The sequence below is a fragment of the Pleuronectes platessa genome, chromosome 3 (assembly GCF_947347685.1).
Source record: "Pleuronectes platessa chromosome 3, fPlePla1.1, whole genome shotgun sequence".
In the NCBI taxonomy this organism is placed as follows: Eukaryota; Metazoa; Chordata; class Actinopteri; order Pleuronectiformes; family Pleuronectidae; genus Pleuronectes; species Pleuronectes platessa.
The window spans coordinates 20,372,332-20,399,297 of record NC_070628.1 but is presented as its reverse complement, the minus strand read 5'-3'; the positions used below and the strand labels follow the sequence as shown (position 1 = coordinate 20,399,297).

The following is a 26,966-nucleotide window of genomic DNA, read 5'->3' as shown; positions in this document are numbered from 1 at the left end:
CTTGAGTAAAAGTACATATATCTTACCTGAAAGTGACTTCGGTAAAAGTAAAAGTCACCAGTCAGAAAATGACTTGAGTAAAAGTCTTAAAGTAGCTCATATTAAATGTACTTCAGTATCTAAAGTATCTGGTGTTGAAATGTACTTAAGTATCAAAAGTAAAAGTACAAGTATCAAATTAAAAATGTTAAGTAGGCCTACACAGAAACAAAACAACCGAAATTGTTCTATTCAGACTTTATTTCAACTGATTTCAATTATTATTTATAAAATAATATAGAACTCATACATGAACAAGTGAAATTGGAAGTGATGAAGCTTAAAATAAATATTAAATAACATTTTCTCACTTTCTAACAAAGAACTTTAACCACTTTAAACAAAAAATGTCGGGTTGTATTGTTACCGTGCCATGACAACCATGCCATATAACAGGTCTTAAAGCGACCCTTGTAGAACATGAACTGACAATGCATAAAATTACAAAACCCAACTTTTTTTTTTCCTTTTTGTTTATATTTTCACCATGCAACTACACAACCCAAACCTATACCAAAGTTTACACTTTTGAAATAAAGAGACCTAAAAACTCAATGCAGTGGTTAAACTTTGGTAGAGGTTTGGGTTGTGTAGTTGCATGGTGAAACGCCTATAATGACTTTAATTTGTCATAGTGCTTTATTAAAAGTCAACAAACTTGTGGTTCATCTTTAGCAGAAGTTGATTCTCAAAATTGCGTGAATCCAGCCGAGCTCTTCGAGGGCTGACTAAATAGTCGTTCACAGGCTGCAGAGGCAGGCAGAGGTGTGTTCAGCTTAACAGACAACTTGCAGACAGCAGGGAACGTCTTCAATACATCCATCTGATCTGCTGTAAGGGCCAGGTATCCATCTAGTTGCTTGGAGCTGTCTTGAGTAACGTGAGAGCTCTTCAGCGAAGAGAAGAAGTCTCCCTCATCAGATGAGCTGGATCTGGTGGCTTCTCCTGACAAGGAAGGATCCGCGATCTGCTCCTTGATGTAGTCCATTCCTGAAATACATGGAGGGTCAAAATAGAATTAGTACAGCTGAAATACCATTAACCCTGATTTCATGTACATTCACATATTACTTTCGTTTACAAATTTCAACATTGATCATCTTCATTTGTCTTACCCATTCTGATTGTAGCAATATCTTTTGTCCATGCAGTTCTAAATTTAGGGAGGAGAATAGCAGCGGCAACCATTTCAGGGTCTGTTGACACAGCAGAAATGTTGACACTAAACTAGTAGGGTAGGGTAAACAGTTATTACCAATGATATCGGCCGATGAATATATTACATTGTATATAAATAGAATTGCATCTTTCCTAAGTTAGTGAGGTAGGATATGCAACTATATGTTGCAGCCAGAGAATATAAATGGGAGAATAAATTACCAACTGCACTCAGACAATGGACATACAGAATATACATAGATTCAGCAGAAAGAATATACTCTACAAATAGCTGTAAATGTGGTGAACTATAACAATTATGAGTTACATGCAATCCAAACAACAATTTGTGTATGCACGCCTACACTTGGACCATACCTGGATGCGTGTCTACTTTGTAGACACGCATTTTAAGCATGTTAAGTAAAATGCTCAACTGTATCTGTTCTGTTGGCAAACTATATTTTACCAGCGAGACTTTTGCACTTATTCCTGGCACAATACATAACATGACTCTGGCTGCCATTACTTAATTCACTTACCTGAAAGTGTTTTTTGAGGTTCGACGGAGAGTTTTGAAACGCCATTATTTCCGTCTCCCTCGGTAGACACAAGAGGCACTTCATTCGATAGGATGTATCTTGCATCCCCACGAAGGCAAACATGGTCGCGAGATACGGCCACGGGTGTGGTGGATTTGGTTCTTCGGCCGTGTCTTCGGCACCAGCGATAGATGAGGTGGATGAGGTAGCCATGGTGGTTTACTCCGGTGTAGTCGGGTTGACGGCTAACGGCTTATCTCCCGTGCCGGCCTCAGGTTATCCTCGCGAGACACCGTCGGTTCTCGCGCAAACACGGACAGTCCGGATAATCCAATCGCGATGAGAGACAATTATAATTATATTCAGATTTTAATTTGTAACGAGTAACGAGGTGTTCAATGAAAATGTAACGGAGTAAAAGTATATATTTTTTCTTTTAAATGTAGTGGAGTAAAAGTAGAAGTCCTGATGAATATAAATACTCAAGGAAAGTATAGATCCTCAAAAAAACTAGTTAAGTACTGTAACGAAGTACTTCTACTCCGTTACTTTACACCACTGGTGGTTTGGGTAACATTGTGATTGCCTGTGCTCTGCTCTTTGGACTGATATACTGTCTGAACCTGAGCTACCCACCAGAGCTCAAATGCACTTTTGAAGTCCTGCAGAAGATTCTCCTAAACCTGGATGGGCAGAGGCTGTCGTCCAAGGCACGGTTCCTGAAGAACAAGCTTCTGCAGTGAATGAGCTTGAAGAAGACTGAAAGAAGCTGTTACGTCCAGTCCTGACTACTAAGGTTAAGTTGGTATATTTATCGTTTATTCTTCTGTTCTGTGTTGTTATTGTTTACTCACCTCTCCTCTCGTTTCAGACTCCTCACTCCCTCCCTTGTGTGTGCTCCACCTGGTTGATTATCTGCTCCTCACCGATTGTTTGCACCTGCTCCTCATCACCTGGTGTATTTAGTCTGTGTGTTCCTGTGTCGCTTTGGAAGTTCGTCTTTGTTCCCCCATGTCTCAAGGGTTCCAGCGAATACCATGATTTGTAAGCTTCCAGTGATTCTTGTCTACCCGTGTACCGAACCTGGACTGGATCTTCACCGAACCCTGCTACTGCCTGACACTCATCGGAATTGTATGCTTGTTATTGGACTGCCTTACCTGTGTGCCGAACCTGGACTGGATCTCCTTCGACTTCTGCTACTGTCCGACCCTTATTGGAATTGTGTTGTTACTGGACTGCCACTCCGTGTACCATAATCTTCCAGTAAAAGGGATTCCTTATCATCTCTGTCTACGAGTCGAGCAATTGAATCCAACACATCCCAGTACATTACAGAAGCCTGGTATTTGTATGTACCTTTGTGTGTGGGTGGAGCAGACAGAGATGTTTTTGAACACACATCTACACTGATTTTACTACATGGACAATTGTGGCTTTTCTGAGCAGTTTTACTCGCTGACGAACACACAATCAACGCCTTCTCTTAAATGTTCAATAGAATAAATACACCAGTAATGTTTAGACTCCTTTAAAATTGAGTATTTGTATTCACAAAGATTTTTTGTAAAGATTATTTATTTTACTGTAGTTTTAACACAACCAATTTATTTAAAAAAAATGTTGGCAGTGCACAACACGTGTTGTAATAATTCAGTGTTTTTAAAATGGTGTTAAAATGCAAATTGTTGTTGTCATGCACACAATTGTATTATGGGCAAAAAATATTTGGTGATTTTCAATGTCTATTTTATTGCATTTTATAAATGGGTTAAAAAAGTTGAATTGTTGCACTTAAAGTTTTAAAACTTGAGAACAGGATCATGGCAGTTTGAAAAGACAAACATTTAATAAAATGTCAAATGGTTTTGCATGATGTCCTTTTTTATGTATGTTAGTGAATATGTGGTAATTTAATTAAAATGAATGCTTACAATAGCAATGAAAACAATACTAATTAAAACAACAAGAGTGACATTAGTATAGCAGACAAAACCGACATGTGTTCATTCAACAAAACTGAATTGTGTTGAACTATAGTGTTTGACCAATGTAAACTAAACTTAAATTAATTAGACTAGAGTAAGTAGCTACAAAGATTTTAATTCAATTAAAGCACATTAGTTGAATGAACATATTCAAATGACATTCCACCCACACATCTATGTGGTTTTCAAGTAACACAATCAAGATATACTGATATAACTTGAATTGTTTAGATGGAATATAAGTGGCAATATAAAATGGCGTTCATCCAATGATTTTTTTTTTTGAGTTTGGGTAAATCATGATGGTTGACAAAGATTCAAATTAAAGAATCATGATGAAAAGAAAAGAAAGAAAATTCACATAAAATAAAGGAAATCACTACAAAGGCATGGAGTTTATACAATGTGACAGATTTGATTAGACATTAAAGGAGTCTCATGATCTGTCTATGATATAAGCATTACTTTTAGTACTTATAGAGTTTCAAGATTACAAGTAGTGAGCTTGATGGTGTGTTAACTCTTATGCTACTTACCTGGCTGATAGGAACTGGATCAGGATTTGTGAGAGAATACTTGGCTCCATCTAACTTCCTTCTTTTCTATTCTCCTGACAAGTGTGAAACATCAACAAAATAACTACTCTGTCACCATGTCTCAGAACAGTGAGTTTAATATCAGTGAAGGAGACCTGATCCCCTCCCCCACTACATATTACCTTGCACAGAAGTACCTTGGAAATGGCTCCTATGGTATGGTCATTCAATGCAGGAATGTGACCACCGGTGAAACGGTGGCTTTAAAAATCATCCAAAGCCTTGAAAACATTGACTGTGCACAAGAAGAGGAGGTCATCCTTCAAAACATGAAGAAGCTCCATTCAGACAGGTTCAACATCGTCAACTTGCACGAGTCATTCTTCTACAAGGAACATTACTGTCTTGTGTTTGAGCTCCTGGATATGGATCTGCAGAAATTCAGACAGATCAGCCCGGGTCAACACCTTCAGCTGAAGCAGATCCGCCCCATTCTGCAGCAGGTTTGTTTTTTAAACTCAAGCTCTTACACTTACTGCTTTGCTTACTGCGTGAAGGGTAAACTTGGTCTCTAAAAAGTCACTGTTACAGTCGTTGTTGATAAAATGAACTCTGAAGCTCATGATTATTATTATTATGCTTTTCATGATTTCAGCTAGCTACAGCCTTGGACTTTATGAACAGCGCAGGGATCATTCATGCAGATTTGAAGCCAGATAACATCATGCTGGTGGATCATGTCAGGCAGCCACTCAAAGTTAAGGTCATTGACTTTGGCATATCCTGCGATGATCCTGAGGAAATGATCGGTGAAACCCTCCAGACCTTGTGGTACAGGTAAGTAACTGACAGCACATCTGTATACCTGGGACAGCTGTGTTTACTGTAAATAATTGGACAAGTCCTCACTGCTGGCATGTCAGGTTTATATCTCAGAAACTGACTAACAAGGAGTTTAGCAAATTTTAAACCTCAGTAATATGTTTGTGTTTCTTATCCTAAGGTCTCCTGAGATTCTGTGTGAAGATCGTTTCAGCGGGAACATCGACGTATGGTCTCTCGGCTGCATTGCTGCTGAGCTCTCAATGGGCACACCGCTGTTCCCTGCCAAGGATGAGAAGGATTTGGTCAGTATCTGCACTTAAAACACAACAAACACATACAGTTCTGCCGTGATGTTTGTGTAATTTCAAATCCATTCACTGATTTTTACTATTCTACTAATGAGACAAACCAGAGGCCCTTCATCCATTTGTCTCAGTAATAGAAGTGAACCTGATGTACATGATCAACAATGTAAACTTGAAGTTAAATAACTCTGACAATCTTGTGTTTCTTCAACAGATGGGGCAAATTGCATTTGCAATTAAAGATCCACAGCATGAAGGACACCTCCTCCCACATGCGTTCTGGCCAAGATATTGGATGGAAGGCAGATTTATGGTATCAAACTAGTTTACAACCCTTTAGCTGGCTCCACTAGCTCACTAATTAAGGTGTCTTTCCTTCAGTCTGTGTTTCTTTCCCCTGTGCCATCCACTGCCTTTTGAGCAATCTATCTCAATCAAACAATTCATTTCAGTCAATAGGTTAAACTCTAGTTTGAGATCACTAGCCTGGATGAATTTATACCAGCACAACGTCTTCATAATCCAAACACGAGGACATCTAACATGTTGGTTTTCCTCATCTTGTTGAAGGGGAATCATCCTGTCTGGACAGAAGACGCCCAAGCTCAATATTGTGACCTGCAGGGCTTTATGGACCTAATGAAACAGATGCTGATGATGAGTCAGTATGATAGAATTACCCCCAACAGAATTCTCCAGCATCCATTCATCACGATGAGCCACCTTCAAGGTTCATTCAAAAACAGCCTCTAGTAAGTCTGTGCTTAGATGGTCTGTGTACGTCTGTGCTGTTGGACATGGGTGCAGAATATAGGAGATATAAGGTGATTAAGGTGTTTGGCTCAGCAGTTTCATTTGTCTTCCAGTCTGAAGTCATGTGAGGATCTGATGGACATCTGCCAGGATCAGAGCTCTGAGGATGGAGGACCTGGAGAGCAGGTGATCCTGCAAATGTCCCTGAACAGGGAATCCTCCAGCAGCACTGCCAGCCCAGCCAAGGAGGCCAGCAAAGTGAATGTGAAGTCTGGCAACAGGTGATTGTTTGAAATATCTTTCTGTTGGATTATTTTATATTGTAGAAGAATAGTTCAACATTTTGATAAATATTCTGGTTTTTTGCTCAGAGTTCAATGGGAAGAATGATACAACTCTCATTAACTATGGATCTGGAGCCAAGTGCATTTTAGAATGTGAATTTTTAGAAATGTCCAATAACTGACTTAAGATCAAGAGTTAAATTATTTTCTTATCCATATCTCAGACCAGAACTCTCCAAGGTCAGAAGGAGTGAACGACTGGCAGCCGCTCGAAAAGGCACGAGTGGGAAAACAGGCCCAAACCAGTCCAAGAGGATGAGAGAGAGGCATGATCCCTCATCCATTTTCAACCCCTCAAGAAAGAAGAGACACATGGGCCCTGCTGGAATGAGAGACTCCCAAGCCAAAGTCAGAAGGAGTGAACGACTGGCAGCCATTCGAAAAGTCGCAAGTGGGCAAACAGGCCCAATCCGGCTGAAGAGGATGAGAGAGGAAGATGACAGTGTTGGTCAAAACTGGTTCGTGGCGAGAAGAAGGATAGAACTTGCCCTTTAAAAATCGACAGTTTAAAAGAGGCTGACTAGAATGAGGAGACCGAACTGGACTTTCAAGATCTTAATTTGTGTTTTGTTTGCTCTTTTTAATTGATGTGTTCTTTTTTAAATGTCCCCTTATTGTGACGACTCTCTCATGCTACCTGCCTGTGTGTCTTGCTCCGTGCTGGTGAGTGGAGCTTCAGCCACTTACCTGCCCACCTGGGTGGGTCTTCCCAGAATGCATGAAGGACTGCTCTTCTGGGTGTGTCTCTCTCTCTCTCTCAGCAGTGCCTGCTGCACCAGCCTGATCCTTGAGCCTTTGTTTCAGTAAAATAAATAACGTTTGATTGAAAGCTCTGTGTGTGGATCTCCCTTTTTGTTGCCAGCCTTGAACCAGGTGGTAACAGCTTGATTGTGAATTAATACATATCAAATAAAGAATTTGTCTGATGTGGGGATTTTCCTCATCAAAAACTGAGGTATTATTGGATGAAACTCCAGCCAACTTAAAGTTCAGTGTTTTATTTCAGTTTTCTTAAAAATATTTCTAATTTATTATATTATAATGAATTTGCTTTCTCCTAAGTGTTCCCTTCTTGTTCCTTCCTTATACCTTAATTGCCACATTTGGTTTGTGATTTCTCTTAGTCGGGTGTATCTTGACATTGGGTCATGTCAAATCACATGATTTCAAGCGGGGGATACCAGAAAGGGGTCGGGCAAGTGGCATAAGATTAATGATAACGATATAAATCTATCCTAAATAAGACAATATTTCTAGTTGTTATCAAATAATGTATATGATTCTTTGTAAAGTTCCATCACCAATGACGAGTTGCACACTTCAATAACACAGCTTAGAACTACAGTCAGGAAACATTTCCGGTGTTGTTATTTGCAGCGCTTTTCTATATTTACGTGCTTACCGGCTTTTGAAGCCTCAACAAATTACTGAAGTAGTTTTTTTGGCATATGTTTTGTTCATTTGCAGTGCGTTGCGCTCTCTTGGCCACCGTACCACACTATACAATCAGAATGTGATTTTTACTTCCGGAACCAGGCTGTTTGAGCTCTACTCTCTAAAACAGAACCATTCAGGCAAGTTGCCTTCCTGTCGAATATGCGCATTACACTTCAGTATATCAGTGAGGGCGGGTGGTAAAGTGCTGTTTTATATGTTTGGAGAACTCCCACCCGCAAGCGATGCACACATTGATTAAGCGAGCCCCCCCATATTTAAAATATGTTAAACAACAAGTTCAACAACTGTCTTCCTGCCTGTCTGCTCGTCTCTCTGCTCGTCTGTCTGTCAGTGCTATAGAGTAACAACCACAGAGGATACAGTCACTAAACTTGTGTAGTTGGGATCAAAATGAGGTTCAAGATTTAAGGTGGTTGTGATCTAACCGATGGGTATTGATTACTCTCTTAATAGTGTTGTAAAGATTACAGAGTACTTATGTAATAATGTAGACAGCTTCCAGTTCAGTAACTTTTAAATGCAAGTTATGTGACTGCAGTGACCTCTCCATAGAGAAAGCACCAGGGCAGTTTAAACCCTCTCTCTCCCTTTGTCTATACCACTCACTGATAGGCTGCGTTCACAAACATGCAGGCAGACTTTCGGATACACTCTCTAATTCCCCCTGTGTTTAGTCAAATTACAGACTCATCCTCAGTGACTGGCCGATTAACAAATGAAGCTGAATTCTCTAATAAACACTGATTTCCTTCTTTACCGAGATGGAACAGTCCACCTGCTCACAACAACAATCCCCTACAGCCTCCCCCTGTGGTCCTTTCTTCATGTTGCCATGCCAACAGGGATCTGAGCACCTCTGGATTCTCCAGTCACGAGTCTTCTTCTCAATTTCACACATGTACGCACACAACATTAAAGTTGATTCAGACGAGTACTTGAGAGAAGGTGTGATTCATGTAGCTATCAGGTAGTAAACCTTCAGATCAATATGTCCTCATGATCCATACTGAAATAGGTATCCATGTGAACCTGTGTTGTATGTATTAAAAGATAAGGCAAAATGTTTCTCACTGTCAAAGCCATTGGTCAATTTCTTTTAGTCTTGTCCTCCCTGTCCGTGGCGCTCGAGGCCTGCTTCTTTTATTTGTGGACAATCCTCCTTTAAAGAGAAATTATACATGTATGTATGTATGTGTGTATGTATTTATATACAGTATGTGTATGTATGTGTGTATGTATGTTTATACAGTATGTGTATATATATGTATGTAATTGTGTATGTATTGATGTATGTTTATACAGTATGTGTATATATATGCATGTATGTGTGTATGTATGTATATAAAGTTTGTGTATATATATATGTATATATTTATGTATGTGTTTTTATATGTACAGTGTATATGCAGTGTATATGCATTTATATACTGTATGTATTGTATGTATGTGTGTATGTATGTATTTGAACGACAGCTGTGACAAGGACCTGTTTATTCTAACACAGTGGTGATGCTGCCCTCTTGCGTTCAGCTTCAGACTTGACTTGGTGGTATAGACACGTCTGACCGTGTGACGTCATGCTCCGTGGCCTGATGGGAGATGCAGTCCGACGGATTCAGTACTTCCTGCTTTAACGAGAGAGACCAAGACATTTCGACTGGTCTCTGAAAAGTAGTTTTCCTGTGGAGCCACAACCCCAGGAAGAGACGGAAGCGAGCACACACTCAAAGTAAGTTTGTTTTTCAAAGGATTGGACCTGTTTCCTCACCAGAAGGGAACTGACCTCGTTTTAAACAAGACACAGCGAAGTTTAGTCCAAGGAACAAAGGTGAGCTCAGCTCTTTTTCTCATGGAAGGACATGGAAAATGACTCAGAACCAGTTGGCTCGTTTCTATAATGAATCATGTATAACTTCTGAAAATCCAAGTGTGATCGTGTTGTTGTTAAAGTTTCCTGTGAAGCCGATCAACTGTCAACATCCAGCCAGGATTGATTTACCTGTGTAGGACTCGTTTTGACTTCACATCCTGATACTAAGATTAAGATTAAGATACATGTATAAATACACTAAATAGGTTTAATACACTGGTGTCTGATTTGAGAAATAAGCTCTTTGTTAAATCCATATTAACTTAATTTATATTCTTATAGTTATCATTCACTACCTTTTCTTTATTTAACTTTAAAATGTGTTGAGTTTTTTGAGGATGTGACAAAAATCACTGAGATCGTTAGATTACCATCATCAAGAATGATTGAGATAAATGAATAACAATAATAAAATATGTCATATATAAAATAGGAACAAAACAAAAACAGCCATGGTTACAAGTGTTTATATTCTGAGGAGGATCTATATAAGAATACTGTCTTGAAATGTGTACATCAGTTTCCCACGGTGTCATAAATCAATATATTTTCATTCAGTTTATTGATAATATACATTTTCAATTACTCTGAGCTGAAAGGTCAATTGTTTCATAATATATATATATATATATATATATATATATATATATATACATTGATTATTAGACTGTGAATCTATCCCTGCTCATTTCTGTGAGTCCACACTTTTTGTCACATGGACACAACAACTCCCATGATGCCATTAAGTTCCAGACAGAGCAAGCACTCCTGCGCTGAGGCCACCATATTTGTGTCGTCTGCACAACCGGGAAAATGCTTTTATTGGAATGTAACTGCAGACAGTGAGAAGACGGACATAGTTTTATTTACACATTCATGTACGTGCCCACCATTCTGTTCTCCTTTCCTCCAAACGTTCCTCCCTCAGATGTCCTTGATGGAGCGTGGGGCCGTCCGGCCAATTACGGCAGTGGCGTGGACCTCCAACACCAGCACCTGCCCCAAAGACTTCATCATGGTAGGAGCAGAGATGTAGAATAAAGGTTTTATACAGTCGGTCCTACACAGTACTTCTCTGGAGCCACTGGAATTCCATGTTTGACCATTTAGCTTCTAAATAAGGAGGAGGAGTAATGTGAGAATTACCAAATCTTCCATTCCTTGCTTTAGGGACGGATAAAATGAAAGACCTGCTCCCTCTCTCTTGCGGATTCTACACTAAAAACTCAAAAGTGGTGTATTTTATAATAGATTCTATCTGAAGGGAAGTGTGTTGCAATGGTTTCTTGTGCTTGTAACAAAAGGTGTTCCAGTATTTCACAAATAAAGAAAAGTTCTATTTTTACACTAGACTGAAAAGATTAGATCCAGCCTTACATTGTAAGTTAAAGTGAAAGCACACACTGACTATGTTTACACGCAAAACAGTAATCTGACTGTTGACCTTTTTCTGAAGAAACCATTATTTCTATAATCATGTTTACAATGGTCACTAATAGAACATTCCATATATATTCATGTTACACAGCACATCTAGCAGTTGGCAACCTCTGTGCATTTCTCACTGAAACACAAATCCGTTTATATTGCCAAGTAGGTTTACACATACATGGAATATGCTGTGGTGTGTTTGTGCAATTATACATATAAACAAATGTACTCGCTGCAGCTACATTATTTCAGTGTTTCAAGTTGTACTGTAGATAGAGGGTGTTTACAATGTTATGTCAACGAGGTCAAATACTAAGAAAATGGAGTATCAGTTGATATAATGTAATGTAATGTAATCAGACGTAGCTGCACACTTCACGTAGGTCACTTTGTGTTTCGATGAGCTGTAAACTTGACCTTTAGAAACACACTGGTTGTTTAAACGTTCCATCAGCTGACTGTAAACTTCCTCCTCAAAACATCCCGACTGAAAATCAAGGACGTTCTGCAGCCGCTCAATGTAAAAGTCTCACGTTGTCACTTGAATGAGCAACATGGAAAATCTTTAATGTAATAATTGTGTTCCTACTAGCACCCATTGGCGCAGGGTTGGTTTTTATCTTCTTTTCAAGTGGACTTAACACATTTTTTGTTTCTTGATTCCTGCTTGCTCTCTTTCAATTTAAAGAGATATGTATATGAGGACAGATGTTTGATGTGTCTCACTGCAGATCAGCATCACAGAAGACGGATCAGCGGCGAACTTCACACGCAGCTTTGCGATAAAGTCTGGATATTACCTCTGTTACAGCAAGGTAACGGTTAATCCGATCAAAAAGAGACTTTTCATAACCATATTCTGTTTGTCTTGTATGTATTTGTTTTTCCTTTGTTCTCTGCACTTGCCCCCCCCCCCCCCCCGTCGTACACACATGGCTGAGTCTCTCTCTTTTTATAGGATTTGACGGGTGGCATGGTGGTTTCAGACATTCAGCTTCTCTCAGACAAAGACGCAATTCCTCATGGTTACTGCTTCATCGCAGAGCACCTTGAAGCGAGTGAGCGCCCGCACACACCAACACGTTTCAAATACACATTCCTAGTATTTATTGCAGACTGTAAGATTGTGTCTTATGTAAAAAAATATTAAAATTGTTTAAATGTTCTCTCTTAAGCAGCTTTGATATGTGCACTGAACTCTGGGCCGAGTGAGCACATGTGAGAATACATGAGGGAAATATGTGGAAAATTCACAGCATGGGCCTATTGATGGCCGCAAAAAATAAAATAAAAACAAAAGGAATACAAATAAATCAAACCTCATTTCCTGCCTCCTGCATGCTCTACCCAGACGCCACCACTCGCCTGAATGCTCTGGACTTTTTCCCCCGGGCAACCCCCTGTTGTGTTATCAACATGTGAAAGGCAAACTCTGGAACATGTCCGGAGCCAATTTTTCTAGAGTTAGTGTCTGAAAATGTTTTTCTGTTTGTGTGTCAGAGGCCTGCGTCTCTAAGAAGAAGCGGATGTGCATGCGTGTCGTCCCGGTCGGCAGCGTGGACACAGCTGTGCTGGACATCAAACTGACGGCCAAAAGCAAAATGATGTTGCAGCATTACACCTACGCAGGGTTGGTGGCACACACACACTCAAACCTTTGACTTGCACCTGTTGTATCAATGCATTTCTTAAGTCCCATCAACAGAGATGAGTTATTTTTTTCTCTACTGTCGTTTATCAGTGTATCGTCCCATGTGTTTTCCCCACAGAGAAATCAATGGTTACGTGTTGTGGTGCAGAAAGGGACCTTTTTCTAACCCCATGCCTCAAGCCAAACCACGCAGTGTGTCCCTGGACATCCGCAGAATCTCCCTGGATCAAGCGTTTCCTCCTCAGCCCCTCAGACCCAGGTATAATACTTTTTATGAGATAAGAAAACAAGTGAAAGGTGTTTGAAACCTCATCATTTGAGGGGAAAAAAATTTGAGCGCATGCATTATTATTTTGTTCTTGCCAGTAATATCGTTCTGTTTGTCTCAACAGCAACCCCCCTCCACAGCCGCATGGTAAAGTGAGTCAGAGACGTCACACCCTCCAGATCAAGGACAACTTGGACAAACCTGCTGACAGCAGCCTCCAGGGAATCACAGGTACTCAATACTGTAATGGATGTGTCCCAGTTTGTCACTGGAGGCAGCCCAGTCACACTCCCCTGTAACCCGCCCTCACTCTCCGCAGCTCTCGATGGAGTTCCTTTCAGCCTGCACCCGAAGTTTGATGCCCAGGCGAACGCGACGGTACGTTTGACATTTTCAACAATGTTTGATGGATTCCATTTGAAAATGCAGCAGGTATTTTGTTGTGGTCACTTTATCTCTCACTCTGACCTTTTTCACCTCAAGTGTAATTACATGATCATTTGCTGACATTTCTTTCTCTTTGTTGTATCTCTCTCTCTCATAGGCTCTTCAGCTGAACTCTCAATTAAACAACATTCGTATAAAGTCTCTCCAAGACATTGAAAACGAGGTAGGCTCACATGTGACCCCTCATATCAGCCAAAGTGTTGAGAACATAATGTTCTCACCTCTCTCACGGACAGATTCTCACCAAACTTGTCGGGATTGTTACTTGGGAGGGAGGCTTTCTCTATATTTTGGTCAAGGTCATCAAATGTATAGTCTAAAAAATATATTTGTCCTAATTAATTCATACATAGCTTAAAATATCCATTTATAGATTGCATCTCTGAACCCTATAGGACTATACACATGACCTGAAGCTTATATAGATACAAAAAATGATTTCAAAAATGAGCGCAGATGTGCTTTATCCCCCTGTGACCCTTAAAGGAAATGAAGTCAGAAAATGACACCATATAGTGAAGTAAAGCATTACTTTGCATAACTTTATCAACCAATAAGATCAGAGCCACCATCTACAGCTAATTTACATTAACCAATCATTCGTCATGATATGGTACGAAAGAAGTTTTGGTGGGAATTGGAAACTTTTGTATGAATGTAACTTTGGTATTTTTTTTTAGTTTAACTACACATTTGCTGTGGAGGAAATCGCTGCCAAGAGGACCAGACCATCTCTGCCAGCAGGAGGCGTCACATCAGATCAGTGATCGCTGCACTTAGTCAACACAACAATATCAGGGTTTCATGTTTAACTCTGTCCAAAGTTTTTTTTTAGGATGACATCTCATCATGGTACATAGTACAGATGAAGATTATCCTACTTACATTTAGATTTATATTAGGCTTTAAAGATCATAATATATCATAACGGAGCCGATTGAGGGGCACTACTATTCTGAATGACACAGAGTCACTTGACCATTTCAGATGGCAGGTCATGCTTCTTTTTTTTCATCTTTCATGAAAGGAAACGCCTGTTTGAAGGAGATTATACATGTCACCCTATCGTCTGAACACATGTTTACCTTTTGTAAGAATGCAGCCTTTATGGATTTTATGGGGTTTATTATAATGTATCTATGAACCTGTAGAGTATCTGCTGTGTACCTGCTGCTCATCTGCAGCGTTAAGCCCATCTTCACTTTTACTAATGTAATTATCGAATAATGAGAATTCTTAAAAATGAAGAATGCACTTGCCATTTATTTAAGATGTGTTCTCCGGTTCTGTTGTGAATGCTGCCCACGTGGAGCTGTAACACTATGTCAGTGCTTTGTGGATGAGCTCTGCTGCATCTGATAATCTGCAGATTGACTAACATATCTAAATGTAGGATGTGGTGCATTTCTTTTATGAAGAGTAGCCAATTATCAGGTTTGTAGTAAAAAATGTCCTATTTTAAAAGGTGTAAGGAGGAAAGTTATATATGTTACACTTTGTGTTTGTCACACTAAAAGATGTGGAGAAAAGGGGAAAGTATTGTTTTTATAAATGTGGGCGGGATTAAGGACCAAATATTTGTATATCTCCTTGTATAATCTATAATATATTTTTGTTGTAGTTTTTATTAGTGTTGTAAAGTTTTATTGCATGGGGAAAAAATAAAATCCTATGAAACACTACTTCAGGTGTGTTGGTTTTTACGCACAGCTTTTTGTTAAGGAACAAAGTTTTCTGCGTTCAGGAATTTCCTGCTTGAAGACTATGAGAAACTCAGAGATACACGGGTTGAGAATGTGGATTGATGACAGGCAAGGAGAAGAGAAACAATACAAGTACGTTTTTGGCAAAGATTTATTATCGTAGCTCGGTGTGAGAAGTGAACAGTCGGTCAAATGTACTAAGTTTCTTTTCAAGGCTTTGCGTCAGTTTCTGTTTGCACATGAGTACATTGGAATTAAAAGAGAACAACCTCAACATCCCACTGAGGAAATCAGGCCGTCCAGCAGGTGGATGAGGGTGTCCTGCTAAGTCCTCTTCTCATGAAGGTCATGTCTCAGGAATGCCTAGAGGGAATGTCTTCAGTTTTGGCACACACATTGACTTGGTCTTAAGGTTGTACTGATTCGATTTTGGTGATCAGAGATCATAGCTCACCGTGCCCTCACTAGACACGCAAGGAATTCATTCAATAATTAAATTCGACAAAAATTTTGAATAAGGTAAAATGACGAGGTGCTGACATTTTATATCCAGAAGGTCAACTTCACTGTGATGTCATTATATTTGATTCAACCTGTGATGAAGCTCACATATCAGTCCTCTGTAAAAAAATAAATAACAAAAGTAGTCAGTGAATGAAGACATGTTTGAAATTATTCATATTAGTGTGACATCAATATATTAAAAACTTACCTTACACACTTACTTATGCAGAATCATTTTTATAATTAAAGTACTTAAATTCTAAAGTCTTCACTACACACACGCATAAAACCATGGGCCGGTAGCTTTTAGTTCAAACAAATGATTATTTAATTTCTATGTTTTTATTTTTGACACTAATCACAGGAGCAGCATGAGCGCTAAATCAGAGGAGCCTCCGTAGGAGATTTTAATCTCTAGATATATCAGACCATTCACGATGAGAGAGAACGGGTACATTACTAAGAGGTTGTGATAATGACTCAGTCGAAAAGATCCAGAAAAAATAAATCCTGTCTGTCCCTGCACAGATAGATTTTACACTCCAATTAAATAATACAAATATATTATCAATTTTAGATCAATTCTATTCATTTCTACTATAATCTAAACATTGGCTTCACTTACAGTTGGACACCTGTAGAATATGTAGCCCTACAGTCTTTACCATTTTGACAATATTTGTCCACGTAAGTGCAGTAATCCAAGTTGTTGGAAACAAACGTTTTGGTGCAGTACTGCCACCTGCTGCTCATTGCTTGTCGTTTCATGCTGTCTGCTAGAAGACATTACCTCATCGTCTCCCTCCATAACTAAATGTTCCAACCTGGAATTGAATGCACCTTTTTATCAATTATCTATTTTTCAGTTTGCAACTTTCGTGATCAAGGACCAAAATGGGCATTGCGAACTACAACTTTACACAGTTTTGTGCATGTAAGGCAACTAAAGACTAAAAATGATCGAATAATATATTGCTTATTTTTAGGTTACAGAGTCATATTTCACTGCTGCTAAATTTAAATACTAATTATTAATTGTGTATAACAGGTTCTAACTTTAAACTTAAAAGCAGATTTTGAGGGGGGGGTATTTATCTACCGGTGCAAAAAGGGTCGGTGGTCGTCTATTGATCTGGATTAAAGATGTCATGGTGATAATACAGGCGTAACCTTTAGATCTCTACTGATTTCAGTTTTCGATGGGATTGAGTCATGGATTAAAAAAAAGGCAATCCAAAGTAAGACACTGTCACTGACCGACACACAAACAACCATAAAGAGACCCAAGGTGACAACAAGGAGATGCTAAATGACTACAAGACACACACACACAAAAAAAAACATGGTATAAAACAGTCACACACAAGATGAACACATTGAGACCAAAGAACACGATGTTATGCAACTACAAATAAATGCATTATGTTTACAATGAAAAGCAAACTGTCCAGGGGATGGGGGCGTATTATATGATCGCGTTGAGAAATTCAAAACCTGTTATTACAAACAAATTATAACTGTTCTAATTACCATCTTTAGTAAACTTCCAGAATGAGTGTTATAGTGGTGTTCCCTTATCACTGAAGATTCAAGCTGTTTATGACACACTGGTTATACAAATGAAAACGTGTATAAAACCAAAGCAACAATAAAGTGGCTATAAAAGTTAAAGACAAAACAACAGAGAAATAAATATATTGTAACAGAATAAAAAGTGAAATAAATGTACTATAATAAATAAGAACACTCAGTATGAACATTTGATAATAATCACACTTTTGTGAAGTTGAGCAGTCAAATGTTTGCAAACATAAAATATATATACAAATAAGTTGTATATCTCCATATATAAATGTATAAACATGAATGTATTTTATATAATGCCTGAGGTGTGTGAGGGTTTGATTTGTTCCAGCACATTTACAAAGAGGTTTGTTTGTTCTGCTTTCCGGAAAACGGTCTCTGATTCCAACCAGCTGTTTCCCGCCTCACACGGATCAGCTGCACACACACACACACGCACACACAGAGTAGTAGGCGGAGGCAGCAGACACACACACACACACACAGTGAAGCAATAGGCGGAGGCAGGAGGCCACACACACACACACACACACTGGAGGGAACCCCATCAGCTGTGGCGAGAAGCAACACAGCTTCAACTTACGTGTGTTTCTGGGACCGCAGCTGTCGACCATCCACACGCTCCTGCCGCGGGATCTGCGGACATGCGCCGCTGAGGAGAAGCGTGAGATCCGTGCGGGCGAGGACCAGAACATCGCAGCGTGTGCGCCAGGGACGCGGTGGAGGGAGAGGACACGGACAACACGGGCTGGAGACGGCGGCGGTGAAAGCATGGAGTATTTCATGATGCCCACCGAGAAGATGTCTTCCTTGCAGCAGTTCAAGAAGACGGAGAAGGACGTGATCGGAGGACTCTGCAGGTGCGTGAGCAGCTCTACGTCCCCACGGCGCGCCGCTCCTTCATGTGCCCATAGCGCGTGTCTGTCCCCGTGTGTGTGTGCGTGTGCGAGCTGCGGTCCGTCTCGGCTTAGCATGCTAGCCGTTAGCTCCGCCGCGGTACCCTGGCAGCACGGGGGTTGAGGACATTAGCCGCTTGTTGTGGCAGCTGCCGCCGCGCTCCTCGCCGAGGGGACCCGCGGTGTGTAGCGCCCCTGTCGTTACGTGTAACTCCCCCCGCTGACATGTTGCAACTCACCGGGCGCGTTTGGCCGCCGCTCGGCTCTGGAATATGTAAATCCCCCGCACGAAATCAATACATTTACGTCCAGTGGAAAAGCAACCACGTGGTAGTTAACGTGCTGCCCGCCGCCGCGCTGTTCCGAACACGATGCCCTGTTAGTAAAGACACGTCTCATCACACGGTTCATCTCTGTTTATTGCAGTAATGTGGCGGGTGGTTCGGTGTCGAGGGGGTGAATAAGGATCGGGGGAGTTTGTGTTTCCGCGTCGTTGTAAAGCTCCGTGGCTGCGTAGCGTGCTACCATTAGCTTAGCCTGGCTAGCTAGCTGGCTGCCAGTGTTTTCCTGCTGCACCGTGGATGTACACACAGACTTATTTCCACTCACGCAAACCCGCTCGTTTCACCGACATTCGTTGTGTTATCAGCGGGCGGGCGTGTGTGTCTGTTAGCAGCAGGCTAACGACATCGTGCTAGCTCGGTTAGCAGGAGGAAAGCATTGTTCTCCATGATGCCAGGGGGCCTGCGGCTGTAGCGGAGTCACATTTCCCCGCTGCTGCCAACCAGGTGCGCCCTCCTCCGGCCACGGTGGAGGTCCGCAGCTCCTGGCTGCTCCAGCTGTCAACAGCGCATTTCGTCCCCTGCAGAAAACCAGACACGCTTCCATATGTGGCTGTTTTTTAGCTGATCGATCGGAATCGGTTTCTTATTAATGACTTGTTTATTTATCAACAATCCTCGCAAATGTTTAGTGTGAGGAAGTATAGCGAATTGACTTGAAGGAGAAAGGAGATAAAAACATGAATACAAACAGCACCTGTTCCCAGCTATACAATCAGATACTTTATTATTATTATCAATAATAAATATTATTTGATTGATTTATGGTTATTTTTATGAGTGGCACAGCCCCCATTTCAAGTCAAAGTCCTCCACCTTATCAAGTAGATCTGAACCATTGTTTTAGACATCCTGGTGAAGTGAGCGCGTGTTCAATAAATCATCTTTCATGGTTGGTTAATTTAATCCCAATATTACAGTTTAAATGTTGCAGCCAACCTGAAGGGTTTAACCAGCAGATGTATATATTGATGAACTTTCAACATAAGATACAAGTACTCAATTAATCCATTTTAGGAACTTACAGCTTTTGACATTGTCTTGACCGCTGTCTGTGCTTTGAGTTACTTGTTGACACTTGCTCACTTGTAAACACACACCTTTAAATCAAGTCAGACTTAAATTTAGCCCTGAGCCCCCCCCCCCCACACACACAGATCTTTTTGTTGAAGCAAGCTAGATCTGGGCCCTCTGTCGGATGTTCATGTTCTAAACATCCCAGATCTGCTTTTTCAGATTTGTTGTCTTCTTGGTCCCGTGGCCTTCTTTTTTGCCGTAATGGTTCACCTATTTCCTAGCCTGAGTAAATATGTTAAGAGATGGTATTGCCACCATAACATCCAACCTCGTGGGGTTGAGTGAGAGGGCACAGAGTTCAGTCAAACTCAGAAGACCTCCATGCAGCTCACCCGAGGAATGTAAAGAGTTCAGGAGTGAGGTCTGCTGAAGCCCCAGGTTAAAGGTTCTGAGTGTTAAAGATGGCCGGTGATCATGAGCTTTAGTGTCACAGCATCAGTTTGATTAATCCAGTATTTGTCTCTATTTTTATCTGCTGAGCTGCAACAATTAGTTAATTTAAACATGTTAAACTTCTTGATTGAAAATATTTGAGTTTAGTTTATTGGAATACAATAATTTCCAGTTATTTTGGAAAATAAACAAAGATTTGATGGTTTCTGGTTCTCAAGTCTAAGAAATGATTGCTTATTGAGATCGTACATTATAGTAGACGGAATATTTTGGGGTTTTGGACCGATGACTAAGTAAAATACGACTTCAGTCCAAGTCAATAATGTCACAGTATGCCAATTTTTTTGTGTTCTTTTATAACCAAGCAATCTAGTAAATATAAAAAAAAATGTAAATAGTCGTCTGATCAATACTAAAGCAGTTCCTTCTTTTTGATGCACTACCTCATGCAAATTTGCATGATATTTCCATATTTTATTTATAACAAGATTATGTAAACAAGGAGGTTATACAGCCTCATCTGGAACCACTGTTGCATGGACAGAATAGTGATCATGTTTCTCTTTCTGACCTCAGCCTGGCCAACATCCCGCTCAGTCCGGAGACGGCCCAGGACCAGGAGAGACGAATCCGCAGAGAGATCGCCAACAGCAATGAACGCCGGCGAATGCAGAGCATCAATGCCGGCTTCCAGTCCCTCAAAACACTCCTGCCCCACACAGACGGGGAGAAACTCAGCAAGGTGCCAACACTTTACCTTTTAACGGTGTAGAGCATTGCTCAGGATGATGATTCTTTAAAAGCTGGGGCACATGGTCATTGGTCTTGATCGGAGTCTCCTCTGCTTCAGCAACAGTTTTGTGAGTCTTTAAAGTTAAATGTCCTTTTGCTGCTCTTTTTTTTATCCCTGCCAGGCGGCCATCCTGCAGCAAACATCGGACTACATCTTCGCCTTGGAGCAGGAGAAGACACAGCTCCTGGCCCAGAACAACCAGCTCAAGCGCTTCATCCAGGTAATAGCCGGTGCTTTTTTTTTCAACGTTTGTGGATCACACCAGGTTGCTTTATCCCATCATATATACCGTACACTACTAACAACTTTTTCCATCCACTGGCAGATTTGAACTTGTTCACATACACGATACAGTAAAACTTCAGAGACTTAACTTTGTTGTTTTTTAGCTTCTGATTTGCCTTTTGAGAATGACTCCCAGCCGTTTTAATCAAAGCTATCTTTCAAAAGTATTCTTGTTGCGGCCAATAGTTTGCAGTATGCACGTTGACTCATTTAAATTGAAATCTACATTGTCTCTGTGTCCTTTCAGGAGTTCAGCGGTTCGTCACCAAAGAGGAGGCGAGCGGAGGAGAAGGATGAAGGGATCGGCTCTCCAGACAATCTGGAGGAGGAGAAGGTGGAGGAGCTGAGGAGGGAAATGTTAGAGCTGCGGCAGCAACTGGAAAAGGAGCGCTCGGCTCGTATGCAGCTGGAGGAGCAGGTGAGACTTTATGACTCATGTCCTGCTCTAGTTTTTTATTCGGCTAAATTGCTCTCAAAAGGTCCTCAGCATTTATTCCAGTAGTGAAGAAAGACGTAGATTTAACAAAAGACGGCAAGTTTTTGATTCTCAGACTAATTTCTGGATCTGATCCGTGCTCATGGTTTGTGATGCTTTGTTTCTGTATCTATTGTCAATTGAAGCTGAAGGCCACACATTGAGGATCATGACCTAAGACGACCATAACCCATCCTCTTCCTACTGAACACTGCTTCTATTCCAAATTGAATGTTTACATTTCAAAACAGACAATTGCTCAAGCTTCAGTTCAACTAAAAATAAAACATGGGTGAACAAAGAAAGAGGAGGAAACGCAGATGGAAATTAATTCCACATCTTTAGCTCACAAACTTATCCAATCTTGATGTCTCACTTGATATTAGATGCCAACATATAAAAAACAGTTTTTCAGATATAGCAGCCATTTGACCCGTCCCCTTTGACACTGTGGGAGCTACTGGTGGTGACAGATTTACCTGTCCCACCAGCCAGTTCCTAGCACCCAGCTCACATCCTGGATCTACCTGAACAGCAGGTTACCACAGAGGCGACTCAGTAGTTGGTAAAGACAAACAGAAACCTTAACGGGCAGTGAAAGAGGAATGTAAACAGAGGTTGAGATGCAGGAGGGAGATAATTCTTAAATAAGAAGGGAACATTTTACTAAGTGTGTTTATCATACAATGAAGGTCCCTTTTGTTTTTACACTTACATCTGAACTGACTGCTTGTCTATCTTATTGTGTGAGGGGTAGAGAAATGACCCAGGACTCCTACAATTTTAGCATTGCATTTTTAAAGTTCTTCACAAGAAAGCAAACATTATTCTATTTTTCCAAAAGTTTGCAGTTCTGAAATGGAGGCGAGCAGTGAGGATGATTTTGAAAATATTAGGTCCATCCAATCCTGATAAGCCGCAGGGAACAAAGAGAATGTCCTCCTGTGATCAAGGAGCTGGGAAATTATCTTGAACGCTTCCAAGTCTATTTTGGTCAGTGGTCCAGTTTGATGCACAACCAGCTCTGAGACCTCATATCAAAAAGATGAAACCAAACATCCTTGATTCCAAACAACTCTCTGGATGCATTTGGCTGAGGAGAAGAAATGCAGCAAATCAAACCTGTAGGCAAAACATTAATGGCAGTGAAAAACCAAGTGTGCAAACGTGATTGTTGATCTTATTATTTTAAGATGCAAAACAAGCATTAATTTTCTTAATTCCTATCAATCAATTGTTATATTGCTAGGTTTTTATGTATATTTGCTCAGTAATTTAAACTCCTTGTAAATGTGTGAGTTGCTCTTAAGTGTTTTTGATAGAATAAACATCCCTGTGTATTTTGTGTGTGTGTGCACAGGTGCGCTCTCTGGACACCCAGCTGCACCCAGAGCGTCTGAAGGTGATCACCCAGCAGGTGGAGGAGGAGCAGGCGCACATCCAGAGCCAGACGCTGTTACGGCTGCAGCAGATCCACGCTGCCGACCGGCGAACACCCAGTCCGCAGGTTAGAGCCGTAAACACCCCCACACAGAAACGACGCAAATAAAAATGCTTTTTTACTTTAACTCATTCATATCTTGTCTGTCCTCCAGGTGCTGGCTCCTCCCACTCATCCTGCCCCAACCCATCACGCCACAGTCATCGTCCCAGCTCCGACACTAACCCAGCACCCCAACCATCACGTCAACGTGGTGACCATGAGTCCGTCTGTCCACACGGGCACTGTCTCCACGTCCAGACAGAACCTGGACACCATTGTGCAGGTACATGTTTGTTGAAATCTATGGGAAAGATTTAAAGGGTATTGTTTTTCTTTTACTCTTGTCTGATTGGGTGCCAGTTTGTTACAAATGAACTGATTACCACAAACCTCTGTGGAAGCTGGGGATATGGGTCAAGGAAGAACCCATTAAATGTTGGTGTGGATCCAAATCATATAATGAGGAAACGCATGGGGAAGAAATCCGGTACATTTATGGGATTGATTTCAATGACTCTGAGAAATTTTGTGAACATTGAATATAAGGGGACTGTTTTAATCCTGGCATGTGTAGTACCAGTTTTTATTATTTAATTCTCAAAATATTTGTTTTCACCTAAGATCTGTCTCTGAGTGGAGTGAAACTGTGCCGCATCCATCAGTGTTTTCCATCGTCTCTCCTCTCAGGCCATCCAGCACATTGAACGCACTCAGGAGAGGAGAGCCAGCGCTGAGGACGATCAGAGAAGAGCCGTCATCGTTAGCCCCGCCCACGCGGCCATGGACACCGCCTGCTCAGACACAGACACCGACACGGAGGGAGAGGACTGCTCAATGAACTGATCCGCCCCCCAGACAGACACACACACACTCTTTCTCTCACAAACACTTAAAATGCCTACTCACTGTAAAATTCCCTCCAGGAGCTTGACTACTTTTTTAAAAGAGAATTTGTCTTTGGCATTATCCAAACTCCTACATCCAGTGGTTAAGCTCAGTGTCAGTCTTGTACTGTAAAATCTCTGAAGATTGAAAACATAGGATGGTCAGCGTGCGCAGGAGGCCCCGTGGGATTTCTCGAAGCGGTCTTTATTGTCTGAGCCGGTCTGTCGCTACTTGAAAACGTGAGGGTCTCCGCTCGTAAACAGCTATCATTCATCCGTCTGCCCTTCTTTATTGTGTTGGTGTGTGCTACCGTCACAGCATCAGTTACCCGTCGTCTCTGGCACGCTGACAGTATTATTTGTGCTACATGTTAATGGGTTTAGTGTAACGGAGAGTTGAATGTAACAACACAATAAGCAAGCAGCTCTTGATTCTGTAAAGGGATGTGAAGTTGCAGTTATTTCTTCCCCTGTCTTGACCTTATTTGTCTTTGTTCCCCTTTATTTCCTTTTAAACCCGACAAGCTACAACTAAGGGCATTTCAAAATGTAAACGTTTGGGGAAAAAATACACTTAATCGCCAAGTTAAATTGAGGAAACGTGGAAATAAATTCCATCAGATTTACTTGAAGAAAAAAAAGCCCTTACATAATAAGCTTTTGAACAATATTCATGAATCATATATTGGTTATAATGTTGTTCACCTGTTTGTTAAACTTTTTCCTTGTCATTGTTACTGAATGTTTAAGGTGAACGTTTTATTATAACGAGATTAACAACGTTAAAATTGGAGGTTTGGAGGCCTTCACATGAATTAAGAACTGTTTCAACCACAGTCGGCCCATTCATCTGGTATGAGCTGGTGATGGTGGTTGTAGCTCCCCTGACAAAAAAAAACAAAATAGAACCAAATTTTGGTTTGTGACATGAAAACATTTACCAGCATTTTGTAACCGACTGGCGTTGATTTTTAATCAATTTCATACAGTCCCACTGAATACAGTTTTGTGAAAATGTAAAGTTTGGCTGATGTTGAAAATCTGAAAAGCAGATTTTGAGGATTGACATGCGAACGAAGCATGAAGGCTTCCAGTGTTCCCTCCAGACTTCAGTCTTAGCTTCTGCTCTCGGTTTGTAGATTTTAGTGACTATGCACTAGAGTTTTTTGCTATTTATGCAAACCTATCTTCAGTCCATTTGTCGGTGCCATTTATACACGAGGTGAAGTTATCTATGCACCGTTGGTAGGTGTGTACATTACACCTACAGTACATGTATGAAACTTGATATGCTTGTATCAAAGAATGTAGGTGTCTCTTCATGCAAGGTGATTTGTCAACCAGTTGCTCCACAGGCGAGCAGTGAACCCAAGGCCAGAACTATTGCGAAACTTCAAACTTAATCATGTTTCCATATTATGGAATTAAAGCAGGGGATCAGGGGGGATAGAACAACAGCAGCACATTATATTTTGAACATAACAGGTTCAACACTTTCTGAACTCCATCCCAAAAGCATCACTTAACAAAAGAAAACTGTCAAACAAGGATTCAGCAGCTGAAGTTATTAGTTGTTAACTAAGCACAGTGATGATAGGTCGATGTATATTGTCAATGCATTAAATGCCCCAAAAAAGCGCTCCTCCTTCACTGAGACTGGAATATAAACCTAAAGGACTGAACTGCAGATTTCCCCCAACGAACTCCATCTCTCTGTAAATCGCACCGAGTCTGTCCACCTCATGTTTCTTCGTTTGTATTTCTCTCGGGAATCTGACTGGAAATCCGTGCTCTGGGCGTCTCTCCTGTCACACTCGATTCGATTCGCCGACTTGATGCTGTAAACATTCCTTTTCTTTGGATTTATATCTTGTCTTTTGATCTCTTTACTTCTTCTGTTGCCAATTGAATGCATGTTACTAATTGCTGTTTCCTCTTGTCTAAAGTGGGATTTTGTTTTGACATTTTTTGTTTATTTTTTTAGGGGTTTTCCATATTGTTTTTGTTCTATAATCACATGACTGATGCGTTCAGTGTGAAACTGTCTTGTGTGGACGCTTCAGTCGCTGACATCAGTTTCTATGTCTGGTTAGATTAGTGTCTTTCATGCCAAACCAGGAGGGAGGGGCTCATTTTGTTAAAGCGTTTGTTGTTCTGCAGACAGAAGTTAAACCGCAGCCGGAGTGTAGCTGCGATTTGTTGTTGGTCAGAAAAACACTTCTTTCTGTACTTTGTGTTGCAGCACTGCTGTCGTTTGGTGGAACTTTTGCGATATTTGATATGAAGCACTTGCTGTTCTGTACTGCCTGAATCAATGATGAGGAAGGTTGATTTTTTTTCTTCTGCCGTTTATTTTTCGTAAGCCCTTCGCTGTGACGCCATTTCACATCTGTCTATTATGTTCTGCCTTTTCTCTTACTTTTTCATTTGTTTATATTTGTCCCGTTTTCCATTTTTCGGTGACAAGCTATTTTTTATACATTTATTTGTGATTTTTGTTTTGTTTTATTTTTAACCATCAGTCCAGGTCGATGAAAAGCTGTTATATTTTGTTTATAAAAAAAACTTGGGTAAAGAGACCTTTGTAAAGATGAAAAAAAATAAAATTTGTACTTTTTTTATTACACCTCTTCTGAATACTGGAGTTCTTCAGTTATACGTTTGACCTTTTCTGTCCACCAGGTGGTGATATTGAGCAGCCTCATTTAGCAGCAGCTAAGGGTAGTTTGGATGTTTTAGAAGAGCGCACAACTCCACCAAGGCCCAACAGTCCACTTACGCAACAAAATTTAAATCCACTAGATCTGGATTTTTATTTTGATCTGCACATATTTGTAAATATTAGCCAACTAAACGTGTCAGAGCTTTTTCATTAGTATCCATAATTTCTCAAATCAGTGAAGTTTTTGAGTACTTTTTATGTGAACTTGGTA

At 40.6% G+C, this 26,966-nt stretch overlaps 3 protein-coding genes across 4 annotated transcripts; all 3 read left to right on the top strand.

Annotated features, from left to right (window-relative positions):
* The first annotated feature begins 4,379 nt into the window (after nt 1-4,379).
* Nucleotides 4,380-6,431, top strand: LOC128436356 (homeodomain-interacting protein kinase 3-like). Its single transcript, XM_053418131.1, has 5 exons — nt 4,380-4,766; nt 4,919-5,100; nt 5,267-5,390; nt 5,964-6,145; nt 6,260-6,431. The coding sequence occupies exons 1-5, from the start codon at nt 4,380-4,382 to the stop codon at nt 6,429-6,431; spliced, it is 1,047 nt and encodes a 348-aa protein (XP_053274106.1).
* Nucleotides 6,432-9,538: 3,107 nt separating this feature from the next.
* Nucleotides 9,539-15,297, top strand: mvb12a (multivesicular body subunit 12A). Of its 2 annotated transcripts, none has more exons than XM_053417839.1 (10): nt 9,539-9,677; nt 10,747-10,836; nt 11,981-12,064; nt 12,208-12,307; nt 12,750-12,879; nt 13,019-13,159; nt 13,293-13,399; nt 13,488-13,546; nt 13,713-13,778; nt 14,296-15,297. In XM_053417839.1, exons 2-10 carry the CDS (start codon nt 10,747-10,749, stop codon nt 14,380-14,382), a joined length of 864 nt encoding a protein of 287 aa, XP_053273814.1. In that variant the 5' UTR covers nt 9,539-9,677; the 3' UTR covers nt 14,383-15,297. The 2 variants fall into 2 exon arrangements, with proteins under 2 accessions (XP_053273814.1, XP_053273815.1); XM_053417840.1 differs by having other exon boundaries at nt 9,558-9,776.
* A 2,599-nt stretch (nt 15,298-17,896) lies between these two features.
* On the top strand, nt 17,897-26,659 carry LOC128434122 (transcription factor AP-4). Its single transcript, XM_053417838.1, has 7 exons — nt 17,897-18,266; nt 20,690-20,855; nt 21,028-21,126; nt 21,439-21,609; nt 23,027-23,173; nt 23,262-23,432; nt 23,837-26,659. Exons 1-7 carry the CDS (start codon nt 18,178-18,180, stop codon nt 23,990-23,992), a joined length of 999 nt encoding a protein of 332 aa, XP_053273813.1. The 5' UTR covers nt 17,897-18,177; the 3' UTR covers nt 23,993-26,659.
* Nucleotides 26,660-26,966: the final 307 nt, after the last annotated feature.

What these genes read in the sequence shown, in the direction of transcription:
- mvb12a (XM_053417839.1), top strand. Translation starts at nt 10,747, where the DNA reads ATGTCCTTGATGGAGCGTGGGGCCGTCCGGCCAATTACGGCAGTGGCG. An exon ending in ATTACCTCTGTTACAGCAAG is followed by an intron (nt 12,065 to 12,207) that starts GTAACGGTTAAT and finishes CTCTTTTTATAG; the next exon opens with GATTTGACGGGTGGCATGGT. An exon ending in TCCAAGACATTGAAAACGAG is followed by an intron (nt 13,779 to 14,295) that starts GTAGGCTCACAT and finishes ATTTTTTTTTAG; the next exon opens with TTTAACTACACATTTGCTGT.
- LOC128434122 (XM_053417838.1), top strand. Translation starts at nt 18,178, where the DNA reads ATGGAGTATTTCATGATGCCCACCGAGAAGATGTCTTCCTTGCAGCAG. An exon ending in ACGGGGAGAAACTCAGCAAG is followed by an intron (nt 20,856 to 21,027) that starts GTGCCAACACTT and finishes TATCCCTGCCAG; the next exon opens with GCGGCCATCCTGCAGCAAAC. An exon ending in GTATGCAGCTGGAGGAGCAG is followed by an intron (nt 21,610 to 23,026) that starts GTGAGACTTTAT and finishes GTGTGTGCACAG; the next exon opens with GTGCGCTCTCTGGACACCCA.
- LOC128436356 (XM_053418131.1), top strand. Translation starts at nt 4,380, where the DNA reads ATGTCTCAGAACAGTGAGTTTAATATCAGTGAAGGAGACCTGATCCCC. An exon ending in CTCCAGACCTTGTGGTACAG is followed by an intron (nt 5,101 to 5,266) that starts GTAAGTAACTGA and finishes TCTTATCCTAAG; the next exon opens with GTCTCCTGAGATTCTGTGTG. An exon ending in CCAAGGATGAGAAGGATTTG is followed by an intron (nt 5,391 to 5,963) that starts GTCAGTATCTGC and finishes ATCTTGTTGAAG; the next exon opens with GGGAATCATCCTGTCTGGAC.